Source organism: Siphateles boraxobius, unplaced genomic scaffold, assembly GCF_051911475.1.
Source record: "Siphateles boraxobius isolate OS27281-9 unplaced genomic scaffold, OSU_SipBor_1 43, whole genome shotgun sequence".
Lineage (NCBI taxonomy): Eukaryota > Metazoa > Chordata > Actinopteri > Cypriniformes > Leuciscidae > Siphateles > Siphateles boraxobius.
The window spans coordinates 1,136,037-1,157,030 of NW_027509064.1; the positions used below are offsets into that span (position 1 = coordinate 1,136,037).

General features: G+C 47.7%; 1 protein-coding gene across 10 annotated transcripts in view; it reads right to left on the reverse strand.

Annotated features, from left to right (window-relative positions):
* The window catches only part of ptprua (protein tyrosine phosphatase receptor type Ua), a 555,997-nt gene that overhangs the window by 96,678 nt on the left and 438,325 nt on the right, over positions 1 to 20,994 (reverse strand). For 8 of the 10 annotated variants that reach the window (XM_077200103.1, XM_077200106.1, XM_077200105.1 and 5 more), the window contains 2 exons: positions 645 to 717; positions 268 to 344 (listed from right to left, as the gene is read on the reverse strand). In XM_077200103.1, the coding sequence (XP_077056218.1) occupies positions 268 to 344; positions 645 to 717 (150 nt within the window). Of the gene's footprint in view, positions 1 to 267; positions 345 to 644; positions 718 to 20,994 lie in introns of those variants that run through there. The other 2 variants (XM_077200111.1, XM_077200110.1) reach the window with 2 other exon arrangements.

Here is a 20,994-nt window from a genome sequence, read left to right on the forward strand (position 1 = left end):
AGAATCTGCCTGACAGTAAAGTGATTTGTGGAGGCAGGACAATGCAGTCATATGGGATCGTAACCAATAGCTGAACTACTGAAATAAAAAAAAGTGTCAACTAGACAGCGAATTCATCAATGTGCAGTGCTCCCAGCAATAAAGCAAATTGTGATATAAACGTGTTATGTGCAACCTTTGTTTAATGGAAGTAGGAGTGAGAGAAACACATGTATAGTGATGGAGGCGTGAAGACAGGAGCGCAAAGAGGAAAACAGAAAAACTTACATCAATGTAGTTTGCATTGACATAGTCCGAGTTAGGATCAGCCAGGAGAGAATGCATTTTGACACGGTGGCGGTCTTCTGTTTGGGATAAGACAAATTAAGAACAATGCTAGTCAGTAATAATAATAATAATACTAATAATGCTCTGTTTCAAAACCTGGTCAGTCACCTAGTTTGGCTACAACTTGGCAACATCTTTGACATAACTCTGCTCTATTTTTAACAAACATGGTTCCCAATATATGTGTATGTCATTTATATTATGCATATGAAAGTACCGAACCATTATCTTAGCAACATATGCTAACAGGCAACTATATATATACTGTAACTATAACATCAAACTATACTATAATCATTACTATGAATAACACTTACGACCCAAAAGGGTGTCATGTCGGCCCTTGGTCTTGTCTTTCTTTTCATTTATGTCCCAGCCATCGAAAAAACTCTACAAACACAAACAGAGATATTCAAATGATTGTAGTGTGTTGGACATAACATCAACTATATATAGCCTGCTATCAATAAAAAGTTTGTGGCCATAAATTGATCAAAAGTGACATTAAAAACTTAAGGTTACAAAATATTTATAATTCAAATAAATATTGCTTTTCTGAACTTTGTATTTCTCAAAGAATCCTAAAAATGTTTTATCATGGTTTCCACAAAAAAATATTAAGCAGCAATAAACAAGAATGTACATAACTTTGCTGAAAAATCTAAGAAACAGTAATTTCATTGTAAAATCATTAAATGTTAGCTGCCAAAGAGAATTATTGGAATGTCAATTTCTGTTGTTTTTTATTCACAGTAAATTATATGATATTTTCTTTTTCACTTCCAAAAACTGTAAAATTACATGAAATGTCTTGCTAGATGTATTGCAGTTTTTCACTGTATTGAGTAAGGGAACGTCCTGGTTGCAACCCACCGTTCCCTGAAAGGAGGGAACGGAGGACATAGTCGACGTCGACTGAATTGGGATCTCGCTAGAGAGCCTGTCTTCTTCGAGTACTATTGAACGAGCCAATGTAATTGGCGTGCGTGATTCGCATCACACACTCCGCCCCCGCGGCGCGGGTATAAATACGGAAGTGGATGCACGCAACCCGGTAACCCGGGGTCAGCGGTGGTCCAGCGGTAGTGGCAAGGGGACTACGTCCTCCGTTCCCTCCTTCAGGGAACGGTGGGTTGCATACGCAACCAGGACGTTCCCTTTCAGTCGATAACGTCGGACGTAGTCGACGTCGACTGAATTGGGATCACCCTTTGAACACGCCACTAACGCTGCCACCTTCCAGTGCCTAAACCAAAGCCTCCTGATGCCCCCGCAAATTTAAGGCGGGGAAGGACAGGGCTTAGGCCAGGGAAGTCACTGCTGTTCCTACAGGACCACTGGGAAAGCGTTCCCCGTACATTGGAAGGAAGGGACACTGCGGAAGCCACGTCCAACCCAGAGGGAGGTAACGTGGAAAATACACATATGAACTGGGCGGAAAACGGGCAGTCTAACATATGGAATGACACTGGGGTGGCTCCAGCCTAAGACGGGGGGAGACACACCGGACAGTGACGGCAGAGAGACTCTGCCCGAAGGAAAACACGGGCTCACCGCAGGGAGCCGTATCGTGGAAGAATACACATATGGGGTCGCCGAAGGGACCGCAACATATGGACCCAGCCTAACACAGGTTCCACACTGCTTACGAGTGGTAGGCCTAACACCAGACGTTCCGCACGTCCGACGTCGGAGGGGTGTGGAGGAACTCAACAGGGTTCAATTTTAAGGGAACTCAACTGGAGTAGAAAGGCGCACGCATCCAGTCCATAGGAGGGGAATGGCGCAGCAAGCCGACACTTGAACCGGGCTCACGGTGAAACTGGCTTCATGAGAAGGGAGCCCACGGGAAGCAGCGGTTCAACTAGGTGTCGTCCAGCCCCCAACTCTAGAATCTGTTTTAGCAAAGCATATCGTCAACGCCCAGGCGGAGCACTTTACACTCATCATAGAGGAGCTCAACACCTAAGTGGACATGTTGCATCTCGGATCTTTACCGAAATGAAGGCAAGCACTAAGTGCAACTTTGCATGGAAACAGCCTTCCCTCTCTGCTGAATTCCAACAGATATTTGTAGAGCTGGTCTGAGGTCTATGACTTGCAATCTGTACACGTCCAAGCGAACGGACAGAGAAGCCAGGGCTGGATCTGCCTCCTCCAGGGCAGCGCTTGCAGGCTCACCACCTGCTCCTATTACGGGAGAGGTAGGAACCTTGGGCACAATCCGACCCGGGGTCTCAGCTTGTGAGAGTTAGCCGGCCCAGACTCCAGGCACAATACGTTGACCGAAAGCGAGCAAGTCCCTACCCTCTAGTAGAGACCACGCGAGCAGGAGAACTGATATAACAGATATTTTAACTCACTGCCTGCAGTGGCTCAGGGGCGGTCTCTGCAGTGCAGTCGCACCAGGGACAAGGCCCAAGAGGATAAAGAGGGATGCAAGGATTTACAAGACCTTGCTCCTCAGGAACCTGACGATCAGAACGTGCTTCTGCATACTTCTGCAACACGATGAGCGTTGTTTAAACACCGAGGCAACATCATTTTGAGGGTGAAGGAAAACAGCCTACTGCAACCCATTTTGCAGGAAAGAGAGCACTGAAGTGATCGAAAGCTTTCAGGATCTCCTCTGGAGAGAAGACACACTCAACGACTAGGTTCCACTTCTAAAGGCGTAAGCACGCTACCCAATTCTAGGGGGTGCTCGCAGAAGTGATGGTAACTATCACATGTTCTTGTGATAGCCACCTGAACCTCCGCGTTCAGATGTAAGACCGCCCGGAATCTCCGGGGGCAGAACGCGTGTGCCATCGTGCCCCGTCCCCGAAAGAGTTTTCAGGGGAAGTCAGGAAGGCTGTTGATGGGAACCAGGTCTAGTTGGGCCAATAAGGGGCAACTATGAAGACCTATTCCTCTCCTGACTTGGCACGTAGGTGCAGGCGACGGGCGCAAAAGACAGGAGCATTGCTCAACACAACATGTGAAGATCACTGGGCTGCAGGAGCATTTTCTGCTCAGCACTTGGGTGTGACAAGTTCACTGAGCTTCAGGAGCATTCCTGCTCAACACCTGAGTGTGATAAACTCACCGAGCTTCAGGAGCATTTCTGCTCAACACTTGAGTGCGAAGAACTTCACTGAGCGACAGGAGCATTTCTGCTCAGCACTTGAGTGTGACAAGTTCACTGAGCTTCAGGAGCATTCCTGCTCAACACCTGAGTGTGATAAACTCACTGAGCTTCAGGAGCATTTCTGCTCAACACTTGAGTGCGAAGAACTTCACTGAGCACCAGGAGCATTTCTGCTCAGCACTGCGTGTGACGAATTCACTGAGCTACATGTAATGAACTCACTGAGCTACAGGAGCATTGCTGCTCAGCACCTGAGTGCGATGAACTTCACTGAGTTTCAGGAGCAATTCTACTCAACATGAAGAGTGATGATTTCACTGACTTGAGCAGGCGCAAGGCGACCATGAGTCGCAGTCACTTTTAGAAGGCTCACTGGGGTTAAACGCATTTCTGCGGGCCCCTGGGGCAGCTGAGACCCAGTGTTTGTCCAAGGGTAGTCCGCTCGGTTTACACAAACACTGGCGGAAAAATGAAACCGGGGGGGGGGGGGGGGGGCAACTGAGCGGCCCTGGAATGGTCATGACCCAGCCGGACCCAGGGGATGGAGTCTCCACTTGCCCTGGCTATAACTGTCGTGAGGCTCGATGGCGGCACGATTGAGTAAGCGGGAGGAGTGGAACAAGGCGCCCTCAGAAGCGTCTGACTCCAAGGAGGAGGTGACGGGTGAGTTGTGACATGCAGGGGAAGCTTGTGCAACGGTCGCAATGTCTAACAACTCTAGGCACGAATGCCCGTGTAGTCGGGGGTCGCCCAGGCCCCCGTTAAAACATGCCCTTTGTACATGGCCCCTCTGTTGAAGAGGGTTTGGCAGCAGACCGGGATGAACTATAGTCACACAGGGTGAGCTGCTCTGCCACTGTCACCTCGGGACTCGATCATGAAGCTAGCGCTGAAGCTGTCACATATGGAGGAAGCCAATGGCTGCAACTACCATATACCCCAGGAGTCTCTGAAAGTTCTTCCAGTGGGACCCTTTCTCACTTCAAACACCAGCTGAACACATTCTCATTGGAGAAACGTGTTAGACTGAGTCCATCTCCAAAACTGAAAAAGAGATACTAAGCCCGTGGGCGAGATTACTCTCTTCCAGTTGACCTGAAGACCCAACGGGCTCTGGAGCACTCGAAGGGAAGGACACTGTACTGATACTCCACCCTTACACGCAACCCACAGGATGGCCTGCGGTGCGGAAGGTAGAGATCTGTTTTTAAGCACATGTCTTTCAGGTCGGAGCTGCAGACCAATCTTGGGCCAAGATGGTCACGACCCACCACCTAGTAGCACGAAGAACGAGTTTACAACTGGCCTTCGTACCGGCTGGAGGAGCGGCTATATCAAATCCTTCGCCAGCAGGATAAGATAAGCACACACAAGTCAGGAGCACTGCTCAACGCTCGGTGTGATGAATATCACTGAATTTTCAGGAGCACGTCTGCTCAACACCTAATGTAATGACTATCACTGACTTGAGCGGGGTAGCCGAGCCTGAGGTGGGGCAGCAAAGTAGAGAGAGTGGTGTTAGTGTGCTGTGCAACACTTACCTGTCCACAAAAGCGGCAGGGGGCGCGTGAGAAGGCGGATGACCGGGTCCTCGAACGCACCAAGCTGCCTGCTGGCGACCAAGGGGGAGCTGAGGGGTGTAAGGCTATACAGGGTCACACCCGCCAGACTGGCCCTCTTGAGACCCAGGAACAGATGAAATTGCTCTCTCTTTGAAGTGTGGGTACTGCTTGCTCCGCTTTTTTTTTTTTTTTTTTTTTTTAGGGAGCCAGCGGCGGAACAGACACACACACAAACAAAGGCTCCACCCGGCCCTCACCCGGGGGGAGGGAGTGATCGTGCCACTCCAAGAGCATCTCATCCATTCCTGGGCGGCCCGCTCCGGAATGCTTTCGCTGTCGCTTGCCACCTGGCTTGGCAGCGCCTGGAGCGGGCTGGGCGTCCCTACTGCGGCCGGCTCCCTGCTGAGGCCTGGGTGGAGGCTGCTGCGGAGGGCCAGCAGGAGCGGCGGCCGGGGAACGCCCACGGCGACGAGCAGGCGGAGGAGCTGCCACCGGCGGCGGGTGGAGGCAGCAGCTGGCCACCGGGGCAGAATGTGCCGGATGACCTCCCTCTGCGCTTGAGCGGCAGAGAACTGTTGGATGCAGTTCTCCACCATGTCGCCGACCAGCCCAACCTGGGAAATTGGGGAGACCAGGAACCGAACCTTGTCTGCATCCGCCATACCAACCAGGCTGAGCCAACGAAGGCGCTACTGGACCACCAAGGTGGACATCGCCAGACCGATCACGCACGCTACGACACCCGTACCCCGGAGGGTAAGGTCGGATGCAGTGCGGTGCTCACCTATGAGCGCACGGTCTGGATTACCCTCGTGCATGCCATGGGTGCCGTAGCCTGCAGCAACGCCATGGCACGCAAGAGGAAGCGGCTTGCCCACAGGCTTTGTAAGCTCTGCCCGTCGGAACGGACAAAACCTCACAGGCCTTAGGGGGGAGACGTGGATCCCCCCAAAAGGCAAGGGCCGCCGGACACAGGTGCACCTGTGTCGACAGACCGCTCCAATGGAGGGACACCTCGCAACCCTTCACCGTTCCTCCATCAAGGGTAATGAGGGGGAAAAGCTATTCAGGCAGTTTCTGGCAGAGAAAGATGCTGTTCACCACCTGATAAGCTCTCCATGCATTTCGGGAAAGAAAGGCACTGGGGCGGCGAGCTGAGAACCAGCGCGGCCCGCCCCAAGATACCAAACTCCAGATTCCAACCGAGACTGAACGGGACACGGTGGAGGTTCCACTCGAGCCCGGCATCCTCGGCGGCTGTTTCAGCATAGCTGATAATTCTGGATCCGGCTCGGGCAACATCGAACTCCCGGAGGGAGACAATGCAGCCGAGTCATCATCTCTAGAAGTCAGCTCACCCTCCGATGCTGCAATCGGCGTCCTGTCCTCCAGGGGAGCCCCGAGTGAAACCGCTGGCCCACCCATTACAGATGGACCAGCAGACAACACAGGAGGCTCCAGTGGTTGCAGTGGAAGGGAGGAGTGAGGAGCCCACAGGGAATGGTTACCGGGCGGGACATCCAACACTATCCTCCGGTCACCCATCCCACACAGCACCCGAGGGTGGGGCATGGTAATGGGGACTCGCTCTCCGCGAACGAAGGCGAGTCTCGCCCTCAACACTGCGACAGTCATGTTCCCACAGTGAAAACACGAGCTGTCCACAAAAGCTGTCTCAGCGTGCTGTAAGCCCAAACACGTGACACAACAGCTGTGACCATCAGAGAGAGACAGGGAACGACCGCACCCAGAAACGCACGGGCGGAATGACAACTTGAAAAAGACGCAAACGCACCCGTGTTGCTCTTTCAGAAAATAGGACCGTCACCAGTGCCGGAGCATACAGGGGAATGACCGCGGCAACACTGAACAGAGAACTGAAACAGTGAAGCACTCACTTTTCCGCCCTCTAACCAGCCATCAACACACACAAACATTTAGAAATTTGTTGCTGTTAAAACAGCAGTTGAGAGCTCAAAGCTCGCGATCACCGCTGCACTCGCGCTGTAGAACACCAGCACTGGGAGAGTCTTCCTGAAGAACACCGACACACTCGCTCGTTGTAGACAACAGCACTCTCAGAGACATCAAACGATCGGCTCCGAAGCGAAAGGCAACTAGTGCGTGCATCCACTTCCGTATTTATACCCGCGCCGCGGGGGCGGAGTGTGTGATGCGAATCACGCACGCCAATTACATTGGCTCGTTCAATAGTACTCGAAGAAGACAGGCTCTCTAGCGAGATCCCAATTCAGTCGACGTTGACTACGTCCGACGTTATCGACTGAAAGGGAACTACCCATTAACTAATTAACAGGTTTTTATCGTAGAACGTTTAAAGTCTTTCTCATTATTATTATTTTTTTATTTAAAATGGATGTTTATGTATATTTATTTGCATTCATGGTGGCATGTTTTTCATCATATGATGATCATACGATAAAGAAGAGCATTATATAAGAGAATCCTGTACAACCTACCACTCAGAATCACTCTCCAAGCTGGGCAAACGCTTCATGCAAATTGCGATCAGCACTAAATTTGGGGCCATGTTTGCAGTATTACCTCATTTGCATAATTCCTTTAGTGAAGCTGGTAAAACAACACAGACAACACATGCAAATGAATTAAGCTATCAGTGTGCAAATCATTCTTAATGAATGTTTTCTTCTTCATCCATTGGGGTCTTGATTTGAAATTGTACAGCACATATTTAACGGCATCCATTGTGAGATGGGCACCAGATATTGCTTTGCATTCCTGTCACTTTTGCAGGTATTGTTTAGTCATTTATTTTGAATTTGATTTGATTTTGAACACACATTTATCTCCCTTTTGTGTAAGAAAAGCATTGAACTTTCTTTGTGTCAAATTCAAGACAAGCAAGTAGCTGCTGAGGTTTTCAGTACCTTCTGTTTGTACATTTACACAGAAAGCTGTGAGCCCTGCCAACGTATTCCAGCTGTCTAAGTGCTTTCTAATGTCGCACAGGTTTTGAGCTAATGTGTGACAGCTGTTTAGCACAAATTCCACCCCGAAAGCAGGTGAAGTGTAGCACCTGGCAATTACATCTAAATGACTGTAATTTAAAAAAGACCCCCCAAAATAAGTGCAAGTCACGTTTTCCCACTCCTCCATTAAGTCCCCTTCACTCTTGCATTTTATCAAGTCAGATGCAGTTTATGAAGCAGATGCATAATCAGGATGCAGATGTTAATTTCCTGTTGGGTGCAGCACTTTTTTTCTGGAGTATGTATGAGATTTGCTTTGTTCTAAAACAAAAATAAAGATGGAGGCAGAAGTGAGAGAAAAAGTAATTATAAATATATTGTAATTCATTCCATAAAAGACAATAAATTATGGTAAACGGAAGCCAAAGCATGTTCTCTTGACATGCAAGAACCAATGAGTTTCATTCTCGTGTAGCACAATTAGACCCATTACATTTTTTTCACTGTATAGAGTAAGGGCACTGTTGATCAGTTAACAGGTTTTACCTTAGCATTTGTACAGTTAAAATTACAATAATTCTAAAATGTTATCTAAAATTCTAGTTCCTTCCTGGGGTTTTGTTCTAACCAGTCGCAGCAGTGAGAAATAAGCCATTTCCTCAGTCACGTTAATTTCTGTTTCTGTTGTAATGTGAACATAATACAGGTTACACTTTTCTAAAAAAGTCTACCCACTACATTATAGAATCTATATGAACAGAGTTCAGGGAGACACTACTGTAAAGAAGGTGCATCTGTGGGGAAACAGTGTTGTGAAAGAGGCTAGTGCAAGTGTCTGCTGGTCTTAGTTATTGCCTGCCAGAGGGAAACTGTTAAAACGATACTCGGTTACTAACGTAACCTCGGTTCTCTCTAGAGAGGGAACGAGTATTGCGTAAGTTTAGCTTACGCTACGGGAAAGATTCATCTTCTCGAGATACTGAAGCCAAAAAATTATCCTTAATTTTGTATTCCTTGTCAACGCAGTGCAGCAGCTAGCAGACCTAGAGCAGGCCATCTCGCGTGCTCTTTGGCTGCCCTGCGGGCAACTGCTGCAGCCTACCAGTGAGCCCGGCGTGACGTCACGCCCAATGAAGGGCGCCCGCGCCTTCATAGCGTCACAGCCCGCCAGAATGGGCGTGGCTTAGCGTATAACACTAGGGGCTGTAGGCTGACTTCCCTGGTTTTCGTCGACTGAATCGAAGTCGCTCGTGGCGCAAGCACAGCCGGTTACGCAATACTCGTTCCCTCTCTAGAGAAAACTGAGGTTACGTTAGTAACCGAGTATCGTTCTCTTACGAGAGGAGAGGTTCTCTCGTATTGCGTAAGTTTAGCTTACGCTACGGGAACACTTTGTCAACGCCGTGCGCGCCAAGCATCCACATGAGACCCCGAGCTTTCAGGGGAACCCCATAAGTGGAAAAAATAAGGTGGCCAGCCACGCGGGCGATCACTTGTACATAAGCACACATAGGGAATACAGAGCAGCGCGCCGGTCTGTATAGGCACATGGCACATACCCTACTTAGTGCAGCTCAACCAGGAGAGCTGAGTCATGTGAGAGTGATCTGAGCAGGAGATCTGGGCAGAATACACCTCTCCTTCAGACTGACAACAGTTTAGCCTGCAAGGCAGGAACTTCTAGGTTATAAAACCTGACAAAGGTAGACGGGGAGCTCCAGCCCGCGCTACACATATGTCATGGATAGAAATTCCACTGGACCATGCCCACGAAGAGGCCACGCCTCTCGTGGAATGAGCCCTGATGCCCAGAGGGCATTGCAGACCTTTTGACGCGTAAGCGGCCGCTATAGCGTCTACTATCCATCTGGACAGGCTCTGTTTCGAGGAGGCGAGACCCTTTGTTCGCCCACCAAACGAAACAAAAAGCTGTTCCGAACGCCTGAAGGAGGCGGAGCGCGTAATGTAAAACCTCAGCGCTCTGACAGGGCAGAGGAGATTCACATCACCTTCGCTGTCAGATGCTGGGAGAGCTGACAGCGAAATAACTTGCGCTCTGAATGGAGTGCCCATCACTTTAGGGGACATAGCCATGTCTAGGTCTGAGGATGACTTTAGAGTCATTCGGTCCGAACTCAAGACACGACGCGTTGACAGACAGCACATGCAGGTCCCCTACACATTTTACTGACGACAGTGCAGTCAGAAACACGGTTTTCAGTGATAGATATTTCAACCCCACGGTGTCTAGTGGTTCAAATGGAAAAGCTTTCAGGGCCTCGAGGACCAATGAAAGATCCCACATGGGAACCGACGGGGGGCGCGGCGGATTCATCCTTCTAGCTCCTCTAAGGAAGCGGATGGCCAACTCGTGTCTTCCCAATGACTGGCCGTGCGTCGATTCTGTGAACGCTGCCACGGCCGCCACGTATACATGGAGCGTGGATGGCGACCTTCCCTTATCCAACAGCTCTTGTAGGAAGGTGAGCAGATGCGCCACCCCGCATGTCCGCGGGTCCAGACCTCTGTCGGTGCACCATCCAGAGAACACCGACCATTTAGACGCGTAGAGCCTTCTCGTGGAAGGGGCTCTAGACTGCGTGATCGTGTTCATCACTCCTTCTGGCAGGGCAACGAGTACCCTTTGATCAACCATGCATGCAGAGACCAGCGCTCTGGATTGGGATGCCAGATCATGCCGCGAGCCTGAGAGAGGAGATCTGCCCTCACCGGATTCGGCCAAGGAGCTGTATGTGACAGCCCTGCTAGTTCCGGGAACCAAATCTGATTCTCCCAACGCGGGGCTATGAGGAGCACCGAGTGGCGCGTTTCCCTGATTCTCTTGATCACCTGTGGCAACAGAGAGACCGGAGGGAAAGAATATAGCGGGAGGCTGGGCCAAACCTGGGCCAGCGCGTCCTCGTCCTTCGAACAGACCGTCGGGCATTGAGCGTTGTCTTTTGACGCAAATAGGTCGACTTCCGCTCTGCCGAATAGGCGCCACTGTTTCTGGACCGTTTGGGGTGCAGGGACCATTCCCCTGGGGGAACATTGTCCCTGGACAGTTTGTCTGGGCCGTCGTTCAAATGGCCAGGCACATGCGCCGCCCTTAGCGAGCGCAGGTGCATCTGAGACCAAATAAGGAGGCGTTCCGTCAGATTGCAGAGATTTCTGGATCTGACACCGCCCTGACGGTTTACATAGGATACCACAGACATGTTGTCTGAGCGGACAAGAACATGCTGGTCCTGTATGAACGGGAGGAAGCACTTCAGCGCGTTCTCGACCGCTATCATTTCCAGACAGTTTATGTGAAAACCCTTCTCCTGGTCTGACCACTGGCCAAAGGCCGGTCTGCCCTCGAACAGTGCGCCCCAACCCGAGTTGGACGCGTCTGTCGAGATGACTTTACGATAAGAGATGGTTACCATCATTACTCCCTACTGGTACCAGTCAGCCACTAACCAGGGCTGCAGAGCTGCTATGCAGGCATGAGTCACTCTGATTTTCTGGCCGCCAGACACCCGGCGGGACACGCGAGCATTCAACCAGCATTGGAGCGGGCGCATGCGCAGTAGGCCCAGCTGGAGCACCGCTGCAGCTGATGCCATACAGCCCAACATCCTTTGAAATGTTTTCAAAGGGAGAAAGCTGCCCTTCTGGAAAGATGGGGATAGGTGGCGAACACGGAGCACGCGCTGTGTCGATAAACGAGCTGTCATGGTCACCGAGTCCAGTGCTATTCCTAAAAAGGAGATTGACTGGCTGGGCAGTAATGAGCTCTTGGTCCAGTTGACCGTGAGACCCAAGCTTTCCAGATGACTGAGAAGCACTGTTCTGTGAGATAGCAGTTCTGTCTCTGACTGTGCCAATATCAGCCAATCGTCCAGATAGTTCATTATTCGCAGCCCCTGACTTCTCAGGGGGGCGAGCGCCGCGTCCATGCACTTTGTAAATGTACGGGGTGCCAGGGACAGGCCGAACGGCAGGACGGTGTAATGATATACCTGACCGTCGAAGGCGAATCTCAAAAATTGCCTGTGACGGGGTACTATCTGAATCTGAAAATAGGCATCATTCAGATCTAGAGAAATAAACCAGTCCCTCGGGCGAACGTGCGCGAGGATTTTCCTGGTCGTAAGCATTTTGAACGGTCTTTTCGCAAGTTAAGTTGCTTAGTTCAAATGTCTCAGATCTAGGATAGGTCTGAAGGCTCCGTCCTTCTTGGGTACGAGAAAATATCGGCTGTAAAAGCCTGACTCGCTCAGAGAAGGCGGTACTTTTTCAATAGCCCCTTTGCACAGCAGCTTTGCTATTTCTGCGTTAAGTAGGTGTGCTACTTCCGCATTCACTATCGTCGCGGTCCGGGCTTGAAAGCGCGGGGGACGGGGAATGAATTGAAGTGTATAGCCCTGCTTTATTGTGCTCAACACCCATTCTGAAATCCCTGGGATAGTTTCCCACGCAGCTATGTGAGCCGCTAGGGGGCGAATGGCCTCCGGGTTCAGACCGCCGCCATTTGCGGGCTTGTGAAACTGAACCGGAGCCGAAAGCGCGGTGTGCGCGCTCTCGGTTCTGGGCAATGGCTGCTCGCTGAAAGCCGAGACCGGCTGATTTATGTGAGATGTCCCAATCATAAGGGATGGGGAACATTCATTTTTTTTTTTTTTTTTTTTTTTTCACTTTTTGACGCGCGAGCAGCGCTCAGGGCAGAAAAGCTTCCTGTAAGCGTGAGCGCGTGTGCGCGGGCACGAGACTTACAAGTGTATTTGACGCCCCGATCATAATGGATGTGAAGTGTTTTATTAATGCCCTGCGTTTTGTGATAACACTTAAAACGCGCGGGCGGAGCCCGGGGGGAGGTTTGTGTAAGCAAGCGTGAACGCACTCTGGCGGGCACGAGACTTACATCCATAACCTGCTTTCTTGATCGTGTAACAGAGCGGGCAGATAGTGGGCACAGACTTGTGGACACATTTCTTACATTCAACACTCGAGCGGCTTTTCTGCGCTTCATGAGAGTGTGCTCTGCAAGGTTCGGAGTGCTTATGTGTAGTGGTGAACACTGGTGGGCACTTTCATTACACTTACAACACCGACGGCATGAGCGGGACCAGACATTAAATACTCTTTTTGAGATTTTTCTGGGTCGCCGTGAAAACGGCGTTTGTGTGCAGGCGAGAGGGTCAACAACCGGCTCGTTGGCTGCTAATTGAACCACTGCAGTAGCCTGTTTGAAGGGGACTGACAGGGAATAAACTTAAACACGCACGTCTTTTCGGAAGCGATGTGTCTGTTAGTAAGCGTGAGCGCTCGTGAGCGGGCACGTAACTTACATTCTTAATCTGACATTATACTCACTTGAGATTTCTCTGGGTCGCCGCGAGAACGGCGGATGTGTGCAGGCGAGCGGGTTGCATTACCGGCTCGTTGGCTGCCAAATACACCACTGCAGTAGCCTTATCTAAGGGGACTGACAGGGCGAGACATTTCGACGGCGGCGCGCAAGCCCGTCCGGGTAATGCAGAGAGCTCGAGAGGGCTCTGCATGACGCGCGAACGGGGACGCGAGGGCGGGGTAGCTCTCTTGTAACTTAAAGAGAGCTAGCCGCGTGCTCGGTGGTCGAGCAGAACTGGAACAGTGTTTGTACGAGGGCGCGCGCACGAGTAGTGGGCACGGGACCTACATGTAACACAGATGATGCCTGTCCGGGTCATGCAGAGAGCTCGAGAGGGCTATAATTAAGGATAATTTTTTGGCTTCAGTATCTCGAGAAGATGAATCTTTCCCGTAGCGTAAGCTAAACTTACGCAATACGAGAGAACCTCTCGTAAGAGAACAAGCAGTTACCAGGGCGGAAAAGAATCTTCAATAATCTTTGTGGCCTGGTGCACTGTTCTGGCCATGTAGAGCTCAGCCAGAGAGATACTATTGCAGTGTATGCTTTATCAGGACACCAAATAAAATGCTGTATGTTTCTTTTGAACCACTTTTAGCAGAGTCAAACAATGACAGAAGAATTGATTACAATTTCAGTGGTGGCTTTCTGACAGAAGTAATGTTCTTTATCACATCTGAGAGTGAGATGAGAAGAATAGTTTGTAGAATTAGTTCTACATTGACTGAAGAATCCCTGATGACCTCAGAGGGTAGTGCTGGGGTGTGTTTCCTGAAATCAATAATGTTTTCAAAAGTCTTAGGACATTTGCAAACACATAGATCATTTGCTCTGTTCTGAAACAGGGACTTGAATTGGTACAATGTTGCAGTTTCAGATCAGTACGCTTTCACAAGGCAACATTTCAAAGTGTAGGCTACCAAACTGTTTATGCAAGTAAATCTGTCCTAAATTGGTCAGAACTGTTTATGTTCCGGGATTCCGCTCATTGCGTCCTCCAATTAAAGGTACAATATGTAAGAATTTTTCAGTAAAATATCCAAAAACCACTAGGCCAATGTTATATATTTTGTTTAGTTGTTACTTACAATATCCCAAATATTTCCAACTATTTGTAAATCGTGAGAAAATTGCGATTTTAACCAAAGAAACGGGACGTGTGAACAGGGGTGAGGAGTCGCCAGTCAATGACGTCATATCCGCGTTACCCTCGATTCCGCACAGCTTTGACCTCGCACTGCCATAGTAACCATGGCGACAGACGTGGACAACTGGGTTATGCCCGTTATGCCTAGCAGGACGCTCACACTGTTGTTGTTTTGTTCAAACATTATGGACCATGGCAAGCAGACTTTGAGACAAAAAAAGGACTAAAACGAAGATCAGCATCTTTCGAGATGCCGAGAGCTCCACGTCCGCGACTAACTTCGACGCGAGAGTTGCATGTACTTTATTAGACAGGTGAGCAAATGTACATAAAACTAATCAATGTTTTTTAGTTCAACATGATGAAATGTTAGAATATGATCTGTATGTTATTCTAATCTTGATCTAGCTTAGTTATTCTCATACAGTCAACAAACAACCTAACTAGCAACATTCAACACACTCAAATGCAGTTTAGTGTGATAGTGTAACTGTTAGAGCAAGTGAAACAGCGCTGCGTTACCTGAAGTTTAATTCGTCTAATAAACTAAACTATGTGAGTATTAATTCAGCACTTGCGTGTAGTTCGGTAGAATGAAATGTCCTTATTCCTTTATATCCGCGTTGTGTGGAGCTGGTATACGTCTAGCAATCGCGCCCTGCTTCACACCACAGTCATGTTAAAAACATCAATGTATTCACTCATCTATAAAATATCCATCAGCTTGACGACAAGATCCATAATTCAGCTTAATGTGGAATATACGTCATCAATATACGCCTTTGTTATTGTAAGAGGTTAGCCACCCCTGGTGGCGAAAAAATCCTGCATATTGTACCTTAAACATGAATTAACAAGTTAACTCTGTTGGCTTATTGTGGCTTTACCTGTAGCTGTCCTTACAAACAATTTTAAGAATGTCTGTAAGCCTTCATTCCCGCTGTAACTGCGCTGAATTAAAAAAAAGTCTCTTATGCTCGCCAAGGCTGCATTTATTGAATTTATTATTAAAAAATATATATATAGTTAAAACACTAATATTGTGAAATACTATTACAATGTAATTGTAGCTGTTTTCTATTTAAGTATATTTAAAAATATATTTTATTCCTGTGATGAGAGAGACCACATTTATTCCAAAATTCCATTTCACATTGGGCTTTACCAAATGGCACAATGGTGTACTAGTTAGTGTGATGTATACTTGCGGGCTATAGATTGTCCCACATTAAAAAAGGCTATGACGCACCCTTGACGCACCTGCTTGCACAGTCTGCAAGGGCAGCATTTGGGCCAGAGCCACAGCTGTATTAGATATTAAACTTGTCTGATTGGTAGTGATTGTTGTTTCACATAGCAGTTCACACGCAAAATTGCTGAATACTTTGTGCCTGGTAAGCACACGGTTTTGTATTTTTCTGATTTCTGTACTTTCAATTACTTTCAATAACTTTCGATTTTGGGCAAGTATAAATGTCTTTAAAATATATTTCATGCTGTTCTATTATCATATCACTCTTTGAATTGATGTATATTTCTAAACCCACTAAGGGTGCTTTCACACTAGAATTTATATAGCACACTCACATGATTTCCATTACACAAGAGTAGGTGTTAAAACTTCATGCTGATTTGTACTCGGCTTTCGCCAAGATAATCACCAACCAAGACGTAGCTTTACAGTAACCTATGCTTCTCCATCCATTTACGCTTCTTTCCATCTGGTGACGTGAATCTCCTTCTGTCTGGTGTTAATAGTTGCAGTGTATTGCGTGTCAGCACACAAAACGGCTGCAACCACAGTGCGGTCCCCCCATAACAACCCTCTGGATTGAGCGTAGTAGGGAACATCTCGAGGGTCTTCAAGTGGTCACCTTCCGTCCTTAGTTTTTCGTCGACTAGCCCACCACACCTCAAGAGGGCTCAACTAGCCCGTCCCCCACTCAACTCAGCCCAGCTTACTGACCTCTACTTCCCTCTTGCTGCTGAGACCTAACCACAATCTCACAATCTCTCCGCAACCCAACCATACGCGCCAACCCGTTTGACTAAGGCTGTCGAGCCCCACTGGTGCGTTAATATGCAGTTTCAGTGGCAACGGTTCCGTATGGCATACCACCTACCACAAAACACAATATCTGCCCAACCACCCGTCATTCACGCAAAATACACAGGAACGTAATGACTGTAAATACTATACAACCTATACAAATAAACCAACAGTTGCTGCTGAGACCTAACCACAATCTCACAATCTCTCCGCAACCCAACCATACGCGCCAACCCGTTTGACTAAGGCTGTCGAGCCCCACTGGTGCGTTAATATGCAGTTTCAGTGGCAACGGTTCCGTATGGCATACCACCTACCGCAAAACACAATATCTGCCCAACCACCCGTCATTCGCAATATACACAGGAACGTAATGACTCTAAATACTATACAACCTATACAAATAAACCAACAGACTCTTCAAGTTTTCAAGAAATCTACGAAACCGTAGCATTGTGGCCTGTACACAGCCAGCTAGAATCTTTCCGTCTCAACCACAGCCAGTTGCTGCTCCTTTCTGCTGCTTCAGATAAGTTCTTTACTGTGCGACGCAATTCTTGCCCACTGAATCCGACGTCTCTGAGGAACCGGGTTGTAGAGTGTGCCACAAAACCTTGACAACCCACTTCCACTGGATAAACCTGGACTCTCCATCCTCGCTGTTCTGCCTCAGTGGCCAGATGAGCATACCGCAGTTTCTTCCTCTCATATGCCTCATCTACCGCATCCTCCCATGGCACTGTTAACTCTATCAGTTGAACAATGCGTGCTGATCCAGACCACAAAACAATATCTGGTCGTAGGTTAGTGGTGGCAATCTCAGGTGGAAAAATAAGCCGTTGATCAAGATCAGCCAGCATCTTCCAGTCCCTAGCAGCTTCCAGTTGTCCTGGGCCATTAGTTTGACATAAGAGCTCAGGTGCGTACCCACGAACCTTACCCAAGTCTGCTTAAAAAGGTGACTGTTCTGTGATGATCCTTTGGAAACAGAATTCTTCTACATAGCTGTTACCTAGCAACAGGTGTAAACTGTTGCCTCTTTAATGACGCAATCGAACTCTGGTTCGGACCAAGCAATCAAAATCACATGTGAAAGCACCCTAAAGCTGATACCAAGGTGATGTTCAGCCATTGCTGAATGTCTGTCGCCCTAATTTTTGTGGTGTGTTCCATATAGTTGGCACCTGTCGGACCCCCGTCGGCAGCTTTTCAGATGACTGGGCATGTTCAATTGGTGGAGGAGATCACTCTGATTGGACATTCAGCTTTGCAAACCAGTGCACAAGAAGAAAAACAGAACTGATGAAAGCAAGCAAACAACGAAATCAAGAGGGCACACACAGAATGATCTTCTCATTTTCCATTTTTATCTGATCTGTGATGCTTTCATTTAATATAGCATTGAAACAAGGTTCAAGATGTAGGGAAGGAAGGAGGCGGGAACCGGCTGACATTCCAAAGATTTTAATAAAATAAATAAACAAATACAAAAACAAAGGTAAAGACGGCAGTCCCTCACGGTCGACTCCCGCCACACATAGCCTAATAAAACAAAACATCAAATAAAATATTTCAGGCCTGGTCCTCTCTCGATCTTCACGATCGTCGCTCCCCCTTTTATTCTTCCTCTCCTCTGTGAGAGATACGAGACTGGTGTGTTGTGCAGGTGTCGCTCATCAGCAATCACGCCACCGGCCTCGCGCCATTCTCTCATGGCCCTCGGCCTCGTCCTGCTCGCCACAATCATGTTCTGTTTTGTCTTCGGTTTGTTTATCCATAGTCCTAGGTCTTTCAGTTTCCCTTTTTGAATGATGAATATTCTGCGCCTATTATGCCGAAAACCAGGAATGGAGGAATTTAGGCCTGCTCTTCGTTACAACATTGCTTCAGTTCATTGCGTTTTGTAGGCAATGGGCATTTGTTTATGCACAGCTCTCTTAAGGTCCTGCAACTAAGTTGAGGTCTGGGCTTTAATTGGGCCAGTGCAACACTTTTGTTTTCAGCCATTCTGTTGTAGATTTGCTGATGTGCTTGGGATCATTGTCTTGTTGCATGACCCTATTTAAGCCCAGCTTTAGCTGTCAGACAGATGGCTTCACATTTGACTCAAATACTTTGGTATGCAGAGGAGTTAATGGTCGACTCAATGACTACAAGGTGCCCAGGTCCTGTGGCTGCAAAACAAGCCCAGATCATCACCCCTCCACCACCGTGCTTGACAGTTGGAATGAGGTGTTTGTGCTGATATGCTGTGTTTGGTTTTTGGCAAACATGGCGTTGTGCATTATAGCCAAACATCTCCACTTTGATCTCATCTGTACAAAGGACATTGTTCCAAAAGTTTGTGATTTATTCAGATGCAATTTTGCCAACCTAAGCAATGCTGCCATGTTTTTTTGAGGCTTTCTCTTGGCAACTCTTCTAAACAAGCCATACTTTTTCTAATTTTACTGCCATGAAGTTTACATTTGACCCCAATATAAGTGCCCCATTATGTTTTTTTGAATATTCCCTTTCATGCAGTGTGTAATATAGCTGTTTGTGAATGTAAACATTCTGCATAGTTCTAAAGTCGAAAGTGCATGAAAAATCAAATCTCGGGAGTTCAACGAGCGATTCGCAAAATACTTGCTCTTGAAAGATGGGTCAGTACCCAGTTTATTTGGACCGGGTGTTCAAAATATGTAGTTTTGGGTTTTATATTACGTATTTTCTTACTGAAATAGTTCTGCTAAGGGACTGTTCGGTATTTATGGAATGGACCACCAGAGGAAAATAGGGGAGGTTCATGTCTTTTCATTCTTTGTTGAGGGGCCGGTCATCCAACTATTTTTAGTCTGAGGGAGGGTCACCCAACTTTTGTATTGAAAACAGCAACATGTCAAAGTGGCTTGTTTGGTGCATAATTGTCCATGTAGATCCATGTAGCTCTCACAGTCTCGGCCCAATCAGACGCGAAAGATAAAGTCCAGTTTGGCGCTGTTGGACAGTGCGCGCGCGCTCAGAAAAATTGCATCATGTCAGAACAGAAGGCCAATGAAATGTTTATCCGGCAAAGCTTTAAAGTACGAGCAAATAATTAACTTTTGTGACTGCAAATAAGTGCAGTGTCCTGTAAGTGTAACTCTACCGCTGCATTAACATGTGATGTGAATGTAGGTCGAGTTTTACAGTATTGCCACTTAAGCCTTGTACATACTTTCGCCTGGATCCGCAGCGCGAGCCTCCATTGCCTGTGCGCACACCTCCCCAGCGGACGAGGCGTTTATACTCGACGCGCTCGCCGTTGTACTATTCTTTGAAACCACAGGAGTTGACTCGGACTAATTGCGCTCTAAACCACCATGAATCAGCGGTGAGAAGTAAGGTACACAGGTGAATGTTTATTTTAGTACACTTCACCAAAACCACACTACAAAAGAATCGTGTAAAGCAGTAAAACCTTGAGATTATTAGGCTACTTGTTACATTACAACAAAATTAATTAATCTGAGAACATAGCCTATACAACTAAATTAATGATAACTTAAATATTTACAACACAGTTACAAAATCTGCCGTGCACACCGCCAAGCGAAATGGGCCCTTGCGCACCTTCACGCTCGTGCGGACGCGGCGAGTATAAACTAAGCTTGAGGCACCAGAAGGCGCCACTAAGCTTGAGTCGCCAGAAACACAAGTAACGGAGTTTACAAATCTATCGCACACATGCTACAGTGGTACATTTATTCATCGCACAGACCAGTCTTTTCGTAGATGTCACAGTGTACAGCCGTGTACAGGACCCTTTTTAATGAACGTTGGGTGTAGGTCTACTAGGTATTGAGATATCTGAACATCTTTGCCAAGCGCAAACCAGTACAGAAGTAATCAATAAAATTAACAGGGAGGGTCATGCCTTTTTTCACAATCATTTTGGAGGGTCACAGAAAGTACTTATTGCTGGCGAGGGGAGGGTCAAGTCTATTTTGACTACAGATCTCAAAGCTCCTCCGGTAGCCCCTTAAATAAAATAAACGAACAGTCCCTAAGCAACTGTGGGCCCACTATTACCTAAAACTGAGTCTATTAATGCAGACTGTATGTCGTTCTTACTACTTTGAGTAAAGATAAAGGATGGATCAAGATTTGTTTTGCTAACTTTAATGTTACATCAGTCATTCACATTAGTGCTGGGCTAACATATGCACCGTTATTGATACAGTTAATTGATACATGCGCACCGCAATACATTTGAAATATACAGTACACATAGGTTTCTTAATGGACATAATCTTGTTAATGCTGATGGTGAGGAATTAACATTTACAACATCTCATAATGTACCTAAAAATGAGTAATGTATAACTGAGAAAGGTCCTGCTCAAGTCTTCTTTGCGATGGAGTTTCGGGTTGAATAACTAGTTCTTCCAATGTTTCATCATCGGAC